General features: G+C 40.5%; 1 protein-coding gene across 5 annotated transcripts in view; it reads right to left on the bottom strand.

Annotated features, from left to right (window-relative positions):
• The window catches only part of GABRB3 (gamma-aminobutyric acid type A receptor subunit beta3), a 232,056-nt gene that overhangs the window by 45,499 nt on the left and 176,821 nt on the right, over positions 1–9,736 (bottom strand). Inside the window, exon 1 of one of the 5 annotated variants that reach the window (XM_017882408.1) lies at positions 2,566–2,630. The exons of the other annotated variants lie outside the window; for them this stretch is intronic. Coding sequence (XP_017737897.1) covers positions 2,566–2,597 — 32 coding nt within the window. The 5' untranslated portion in view covers positions 2,598–2,630. Of the gene's footprint in view, positions 1–2,565; positions 2,631–9,736 lie in introns of those variants that run through there. 5 annotated transcript variants of the gene reach the window in all.

A 9,736-nucleotide genomic window follows, 5' to 3' on the forward strand; every position in this document is an offset into this window, starting at 1 on the left:
AAAGTTGAAGTTGTAAGGGGAGCACTATCTCTGATAAGTGTAAAATCATATCTTGAGATTCTGGTGACCATCTTTGGATGCTGCCTTCAACTACCCTTAGAGACCGTTCCCTGCACACCTGAGTGAGGAAGCCTGAGTCAAGGAGGTCAGGATACATGGATGTCAATGTGTTGAAGGGTTTTCATTTTGTCTCAGTTGTATTAAGCTTGTGAAATACTTTTTGGCATTAGCATTTCCATTTTTAAAATATTCACACATTGATATAATAAGGGCAGATGCAAACTCTTCATGAACTGCATAAATACAAACTTCTCTGCACATCACCTGGTAGGACTGCTGTGGAAATGTTGCTGTCTGATGGTCAGGGACATGCTCACTTCTGCAAACATTTGTCTGAAATGTCCACCTGTTGACTTAGGTATAAAAGTGCTCCTTGTCAGTGTTACTGGAAAAGGCTGGATAAGGTCAAGGTCTGGGATTCATGCTTAGAGTGAATCCAGCAACGCACACAATCTCTTCCTCCATTTGTATGAACAGCTTTGATTCACTGCAGACACTGGAGAGAACAGATTAAAATGTCTATTGCAAGCACTGATTCTGATGTCCCTGGCTGGTCACTGGATGTCAAGGTCCTGGACCAGCTTTCTCAGAGAAGCTTCTAGAACTAAACAATCTTGGTCTCTATCTCTCCTCAGCTTCCTCCTTTTTAATGTTTTCATTACATTTCATTACACCTACAAATCAGAATGTCCATTATTTGTTAACTTGCTGGTCTTTCGCTCACCCCCAGGTGAGCCCACAACAGCAGGACTTTATTGCTCCTGTCCACGGTTCTCTCCCCAGTACCTAGAACGGCAGCAACCCCCCGACCACACATGCAGAGTAAGTGTCCTGTAAATATTCTCAGAACAAATGACTTTCGAGATAAGAGGACCAGGCATAAGCTGAAGTGTGGGACTCGAGCAAAATGTGGAAAGAGAGTTGGTTTGGTCCTTCTTGGCTTTAATGTCCCAAATGTAAGAGTAAGTGGGGACACATTCCCACTATCAGGCACTCCCAGCATGAGTCCTGGCTGTGCATGGTTATGGACTCTGAGAGCCTCCATGGGCTCACTGGTCAAGAGGCTTGGATAAGAATCCCCTGTTTTTATGGTCAAGTGGTCTTGGTGAATCTTTATGTTGCAGAATTCAATTCTTACCTGCAGAATTCAATCCTGCAGAATTGACTCTAACGTCAGTGTGTGAGAGCTTTATGGCTTCAGGTGCAGTGAAGACCATGATGAAATGTTGCCTTCAGGGTAGTCCTAGATCTCTGATCACAATCTTGTTAAGCTAACAGGACCTGGAAGCAAGTTAGTAGCTCCTTTGGTGTGACTTCTGGCTTGCACTCAAGATGCCCAAACGTTCCAGAAATCTGGGCAAGAGTTGTATCTATGGCCATGGGTTAGCACCACAGCTAAGGCATTGCTTCACAGGTAACCATTTGGTCCTTTGCAGTCACCTATAGCAACTCACTCTCATCTTCATTCCTCATTCCTCTGATGAAGGATGCACTGGCTGGTGGAGGCAGCTATCATTTTACCAAGAAAAGGAACTCAGATGCTAGGATGTAGGACCTAAATCGAATAATTCAGACCAACAATTTTCCTTGAGTAAGTGCTTATTCAATGTGAAGAAGTCACAGGACATAGGTCAATGTTTTGGTTATCCTGATTTTCGTTTTGCTTTACAAAATACATAAGAAAACACATTCATAGAACTGTCCAAAGGCTTTTGCTATGGGAACTCCTTGAGGATGTTGCTGGGAAAATTATCGTGGTAAGTTGAGTGTGTTAGCAGCCCATTCCTTTCCTCTTTCCAGAATCCACGCTCCTAGCCATATCATTACAACTCTTCTCACCAAAGAGGAGCTGGCTGCTTGTCTACCTCTTGAATGTGCGCCGACTTTGTGACTTGCTTTATCTAATATAATGGCTGGAAGTTGACTATGTGCCAGTCCATGCTTAGGCCCCAAGATGCGTTCTTTTTCTGGGCTTTTCTGCTTCTATCTCTGCTGTGAGAAAGTCATACCCAGAGGAGTCTGTCTGTTGGTTTCAGGAGAATGAACACAAAGAGCAGGACTGAGGTGACCATTCATCTTTTCAGAGACTGCCCTGGGTAAGCTAATGGGTCCCCGACACCCAGCCTGTGACAGCGCCAGCCAGAACCAGCAGAGATGCTCATTAACAACCCAGACACACAAGCAATGAGCACTCTGGGGTTACCGAACGCATCGAGGCTTTCTAGCTGATTGTTACACCACACTCTTGTGGCAATAGATAGCTGATACAATAGTCAACACAAGTTCACTGCAAACATACAAAAGCATAAATTCTCTTATCAATACGTAGGAATCACAACCTGATACTTCTGAGGAGTGTCATAAGACAGCAAAACCCTTAGCAAAGAGCATTTTCCTAAAATAGGGACATGTTTCTATATTGAAGCATAACTCCACTACCATTCAGGAATACTCATTTTTGGGAAGGAGTAGTTCCCTCAGGCAAAGGAGACAGGCCCCATGTACCTCCTCTCGATTTTCAAAGACTTTGGCAACATGCTACACAAAGCCACAAACTGGCAACAGTGCTCCCGCCAGAACAAAAGGTGTATGCCAGATTCTAGAACTCCTGAAAGAAAGGAACTGCCCAGAGGGTGGAATGAGAAGTTCTTAAGGACGACACCACAGGTTCAACCCTCTGAAGAGGAACAGAGAAAACAGTTGGAAAGAATCACTGAAGTACTTTGAGTCACTCCAACTATCTGGATCTGATTATGGCACTTGGGGGTTTCACAATTGAGAAATGCATTGTCCAAAACAGTAACCACCAGCTATGTGTGACTATTTATATCTACATTTAGAATTAATTATTTTAAATTTAATTTAAATGAAATAATATTAAAAATGGAGCTCCTCCGATGTTCTCATCACATACAAAGTACTCAATAGCCCCCTGTGACTGACTGGTAGCTACTGTACTATGCGGATTATGGACTACCCCCATTACCACAGAAATCTCCATCAGACAGTGCAAAAATAACAGCTTGCTATCTGTGTCTCTAGCCTCTGAGAACACTACTCCCTGGATGAATGTAGTTAGGGGGATATGGTCAAATGCATGGAACCCAGAGGCTTGAAGGTAAGCTGTCACAGCTGGAGGAAGCCATGCATGCCAGCGTAGAAAATGTCACTCAAGACTCTACCGAAAGTACCACAAAGTGTGTCTGACTTCACGGTTTAGCTATAACTCAGCAGCCAGACGGAAAGACCTACCCTAATTAACTGACAATTAGGCACAACAAATGGCCCACCTTCGCCTGATCTTCACATTTATATCCTAGAGGCTACAGCCTCCAATATGAGAGGGAAACTGAAGTCAAGGTCACCATATCCATATTGACACCAGCAAGTCACTTTGTTTCTATGAATCTGTTCCACCAAAGCATAAACATTCTGAATAAAAGAAGAGATGTCCCATGAAAAGCAATGGAAGCCTAGAAAATGAAAGTTGAAAAATTCAGATGACAGGTGCCTGGTTACTAAAAGGTATGAGTGGATACGGCCTCTTTTCAAGAAGAATGGGAAGGCAAAAGAACATTGTGAAATGAAGGCATAGACAGACAGAAGACGCTCAACACTGAGAGATGAATGCAAGAAATCCTAGCCACAAATGCCAAATGGAAATCTGTACTGAAGACAAGGCAACAGAATTCACATGGCTGAAAATCCTTTAACAGCATGGAAAGCTTCTTACATTTTAATGAGCACACACGTTACTGAAGGACCTTGTTAAAATTCAGATTCTGTCCCAGCACTTTGGGAGGCTGAGGTGGGTGGATCACAAGGTCAGGAGTTTGAGACCATCCTGGCTAACACAGTGAAACCCCGTCTCTACTAAAAACACAAAAAATTAGTTGGGTGTGGTGGCACATGCCTGTAGTCCCAGCTACTTGGGAGGCTGAGGCAGAATTGCTCGAACCTGGGAGGCGGAGGTTGCAGTGAGCCGAGATCGCGCCACTGCACTCCAGCCTGGGCAACAGAGCAAGACTCCATCAAAAAGAAGAAGAAGAAAAAAATTCAGATTCTGGAATTGGGTGAGTCTTTCATTCTGAAATTCCCAGATAATGTTCCCAGGTGATGCTGATGCTGGTCTGGGTGACCTTATTTTTAGTAGAAAGGAGAGGGCAAACTTGTAAAACCTACTCAAAGGCAGAGGTAGAAAAAAGAAGCTTTGAAAACAGAGGAGATGATAGATATTGAGGGGATAAAATGGATACGTAACTGAGATTTATTAGAGCAAGACCAAACAGCATCCAAATTAGCAAATTAAACATGAAAAAATAAAAAACATTTTAATTCAAATATAATATATACAGTATCAATGTACCATTAGCAATTTTTAAGTGCATAATTCAGCACATTCACATTGGTGTGCAACTATCACTACTGTCCATTTCCAGAACTTTTTCATCATCTCAAACAGAAACTCCGTACCTTTTAAACAGTAACATGGATGACCCTAACCCCAGGCCCAGTAACCTCTAGTTCACACAGTCTCTCTAAATTAACCTATTCTATAGGTCACCACATATAAGTGAAATCATATAAGTGAAATAGTTGTCTTTTTCTGCCCATGGTTAGTTCACTTACTATATTGTTTTCAAGGTTCATCCACGGTGTAGCATGTATAAGAATTTCATTACATTTTAAAACTGAAAAATATTCCCTTATATGGATACACCATATTTTACTTCCACTCATCTGCTGGTAGACGTTTGGGTTGTTTCTACCTTTTCACTACTATGAATAATCCTACTATAAACATTGGCATAAAAATATCTGTTTGGGTCACTTCTTTTGTATCTACCCAGAACTGGAATTGTGGATCATATGTTGTTTAAATTTTGAGGAACCACCATACTGCTTTCCACAGTGACTGAATCATTTTAAATTCCCATCAGAGATCCCTAAGGTTCTTATTTTTTCTTGATTTTGACAACATTTGTTCTTTTCATTTAAAAAAATACACATATATTAAAATGTTATATATATATATATCTATATATATATATCTATATATAGATATATATATCAGCCATTTCTGATGTGTGTGATGTAGTATCTCATTGCAGTTTAAGGAAATGCAGGTCAAAACCGCAGTGAAGTACACTACATCACACACATTAGGATGGCTATTGTCTTCTTTCCTATTTCCTTTAGTTCTTTGTCCACATTTTCCTTTACCTCTTTGAATAAAGAGATTTAAAGTCTTTATCAAGTAAGTCCAATAATTAGATTTCTGCCAATTTATTTTGTTCCTTTGACTAAGCCATGTTTTCCTCTTACTTTGTATGCTTTGTGATTTTTTTCCCCTGAAAACTGGGCATTTCGTTATTATAATGCGGTCACTCTGAAAATCAGATTCTTTCCTTTGCCCAGGGTTTGCTGCTTTTAACTTTATCAGTCCATTTGTTTTGAGTCATTTCTAAACTTTTTTTGAAAAGATTATTTCGTGTCAAGGTTAATCAGTGAAGTCTCCGTTGCTTTAGCTCATGTTGAAAGAATGTTTTACGTTTATTTATCTACGTATGTATTTATTTATTAGAGATGGGATCCCACTCTATTGCGTAGGCTGAGTGTAGGGGCCTGACCATAGCTCACTGTAGCTTCGAACACCTGGGCTCAAGCGACCTTCCTGTGTCAGCCTCCCAAGTAGCTGGGACTACAGTCATGCACCAACATGCCTGGCTAGATTGTTTCTTTCTTTATTGTTATTTACTTATGTATTTGGTAGAGACAGGGTCTTGTTGCATTGCCCAGGCTGGTCTAAAACTCATGATCACAACTGTTACTCCCACCCTGGCCTCCTAAAGCACTAAGATTACAGGCATGAGCCACCATGCCTGGAAAATGTTTTAACAAGAATTTCCTTAAGTGCCGAGAGCTGAAGCAAACAAACAAAAAATGCACAAACAAAAAAGAGAACAGCATTCTTTCTCAGTCTTTGTAGACTGGCTCTGTGCTGGGGTACACGTTCCTCTAAGCCTAGGGATTAACCAAAAGCAAACATCGGAGGTTCCTTAGGACTTTTCTGTGCATACTTCTTGTCTAGGCATGTGCATGGATTTTTAAGTATCTCTATATATGTGGCTGCTTTTGAATGACCTCATTTCTCTAAGAGTCTCATCCCAGCTTCTCTTTTGAGCCTTAGATGGTCTATTTTATGCTTCCATCCAAAATCTCCCATCCCAGGCATCTTTAGGTTCATCTTTACCCTGTAGCCTTAATGAGCACTGCCTGCCCCTTCTCTTACTTGCATTCTGAGTTAGGCAAAACTGAGATGAACATCTTGCTTCAGTCCTTCAGGCATTCTCCAGACAGTTTAGAACATATGTACACAATAATTTGCAAATAAGATCTGCTCTGCTGCCTCCGGTAGGAGAGCGAGAACTGGGTATGAGGCTGCTGCCTGCTCAAAACCGAAAACAATCCCTGCCCTAGGATGTGGGTGGGGGAAATGGCAAGTGAAAAATGCCACAAAACTTTCCTGTTGTTTTTAACATAGCTTTTGCTTGATTGGGCATTTGACTGATTACTGTGAACCTTAAACTGATTTCCAGAGCTTCTACAAGGTTGGTTCAGATAGCTTCTAGTTTTTGTTTTGTTTTGTTTGGATGTTTTTGTGAGGGGACAAGAGCTTGGAGCTTTTCAGTCTGCCACTTTGCTGATGTTACCATCCAAGTGGAGCCTAAAGCCACCCCATTTTGGATGGTAATCTGCCATTCTGACTTCTGATTAACCCCTGTTCCAGGAATGCCTCTAAGATTTCTACTTTTTCTACTGTTACCATAAATCTGGACTTTCGGTCAAAAGAGCCTTGACCATCAATCCTGCCCTTAAGCAGATTCACACAGCATTCTTGCCTCTCCCTGAGAGGTCAACGTCGATTGTCCTACGCATTCCCTCACTAAGGTATATAAGCCCTGGATCTTGAGGGTAATTGTGTGAGGATCCACCATCTCGTCTCACTGCTGCCTGAGACAAAGACATGGCGCCTGTTCTTAAGTTCTCATTAAATGTGTCTTTCTAAGAAACTGGATTTGTCAGCCTCTTTCTTTAGCCTCTCAGCTTCCTCAGCCTTTGGGGGTAGGTGTGTACAGACCTGCCCACTGCAGAACAACCCAACATAGAGGTGGATCACAGCAGGAGAGGGAGGGTGTTTCCAAAGCAAGAGAAGGAGGGTGTTTCCAAAGATAGACAGGAAGTTAGTGAATAGAATTATGATATAAAGTCAAAGCCTAGTTCTTTAAAAATATAAATAAAATAGATATTTCTTGAGATGAACAATCACAGCTATAAATGAAAAGGAATCATAACAGTTATGTTCTAAAAGCTTAAAACATAAGACAAAGCAATGTACATGTGCATGCTAATGATTAGAAAGGCCAAACAAAAATGACATCTTCCTGAAAAACATGAATTCTCAAGGCTAATACAAGCAGAAAACCTCGAGACCCGTAAGTATTGCAGAAACTGAAGCCCTGTGTGGCAGGGTGGAAAATGTTATTCAAGATCCCTTACAAAGTAGCATGTACTTATAAAACATTCCCCCCAAAAATATTTCATATAAATTACATATTTATGGGTAAACCTTTAAATGCTTAAAGGAACATCAACCCTTTCAGATATAGAAATTTCCCATACAACATGGCACATGTATACATATGTAACAAACCTGCACGTTGTGCACATGTACCCTAGAACTTAAAGTATAATTAAAAAGAAAAGATACCTGAAAAAAGAAAAATTCTATACTGACAGAAAATAGAATGTTTGCTTAGGGATAAGGAGTAAGAGATAAATTGCAAACGGGCAATGGGGAATGTTTTGGGTAATAAAAACATTCTTTTTTGATTGTGGTGGTGATTACATGGGTATATGTATTAGACGAATCTTATCAACCTAGACAAATGGGTATATGTCATTTCATGTAAAGTATACCTCAATAAAGTTGATTTGCAATGAATTAAATGATGACAGATTGTAGATTCTCTTAAAGGCTTTGAAAAAATAAAATCAATAAGCCTATCATTCTACAGAAAAAAAAAAAAAAAAAGAAATTTCCCGTACAATATAATCCACTGCAGAACATAAAAAAAGAGAGAAATCTACTTGATTCATGTTAGGACAAAACACACCAAAAAAGAAGACATATAATCTGTTACTATATTTAAGAGACTGTATATGGTATATATCACAGATAAATGTGCGAGACAACCCTCATTAGTCCATTTTCTGTTGTTTGTAACAGAATACATGAAATTGGGTAATTTATAAGAAATGAAATTTCTTGCTTACAGTGATGGAGACTGGCAAGTCCAAGGTAGAGAAGGTGCATCTGAAGAAAGTGAGAACCTTGTTGCTGGAGGGAACTCTCTGAGGAGTCTCGAGGCAGTGTAGTGTGTAATACGGCAAGGGGGCTGAGCAGGCTCACGTGCTAGTTCAGATCTCCCTTTCTCTTCTTATAAAGCCACCAGTTCCTCTCCCATGAATACCCATTATCCATTAATCTATAAATGGATTAATCCATTCATGAGGACAGAGCCATCATGACCCAATCACCTCTGAAAGGCCCCACCTCTCCATGCTACCACATTGGGGATTCAGTGAGTTTTGGAGTTCAAGGAGTTTTGGGGGGGACATTCAAACCATTGCAGGGCTTCCTACTACCACCTCTACATTGGATAGTTTATCTAGGAAACTTCAATAAATTGGCTCATGTTTCTTGGAAACTTCAGCCAAGCCATGATGTTAGATGAGAAAGAGGGAACTTGGAAATAGATTTCTTGGCAGAGTTTACACACATCTTGAAGAAAGGCTGGCACCTTCCAAGTGGCATACAAGGATTAATGGTGCCTACTTTACACCTGAGAAAAGTGGTGTTAAGGTGACAAGATAGAGGAGACTGAATAGGAATTGGCCTTTCAGATTATGAAAACGCAGGCATATTTCCTGTTGCACACACACGAGCTACATGGATGAAATGGAGGTCCTGGATTTATCATGGATCCTCTACAACAGGGCTGCCTAGATGAGTACAGCAATGGAAGATGACCGTGAAGGATACAGTCCTAGAGCTAATAAAAGTCCCAGGAAATTCCATGGAACAGAAAACCAGCCTACCGTCTCTACCACCAATACCCAATTTCAGTCAAGGAATTTGCTGGAAAGCTCTGAGAAGGGTTAATTTTCAGTATCTTCCAGGTCAGAGTATGAAGCCACCAGAAAACAGTATCAGTTAATGTAAAACTTCTTATCCATTTTTTCCTCCACCCCCAAAATTAAATCTTTAAAATTAGGGAAGTCATATGTAATCTGTCATACTGAGTAGGGGCAGGGAAAAGAGAAAGTAGAAGGCAGAGAGGTTGAGAAGCCCCAAGTCCCTGCTCTTTGCCACTGCAGGCTTCCAGTCTGAAGTACAAATGGGCTGTGTAAACGGAAGATGTTAATACTAAATTTGAATTTAGTATTAAACACTGAACTGAGAATACCTGTGTAACACAAAGATAGAAAACAACTTTTACTAAAACATTGGCAGAAAACCATGATATCTGCTCAAATTTCACAAAGGTAGAGAAATTTTATACTTCCCTGAACAAAGTTTAATAGTAGGGTATAACTGCATTATGAGTAGATC

Source organism: Rhinopithecus bieti, unplaced genomic scaffold, assembly GCF_001698545.2.
Source record: "Rhinopithecus bieti isolate Rb0 unplaced genomic scaffold, ASM169854v2 scaffold_13247, whole genome shotgun sequence".
Lineage (NCBI taxonomy): Eukaryota > Metazoa > Chordata > Mammalia > Primates > Cercopithecidae > Rhinopithecus > Rhinopithecus bieti.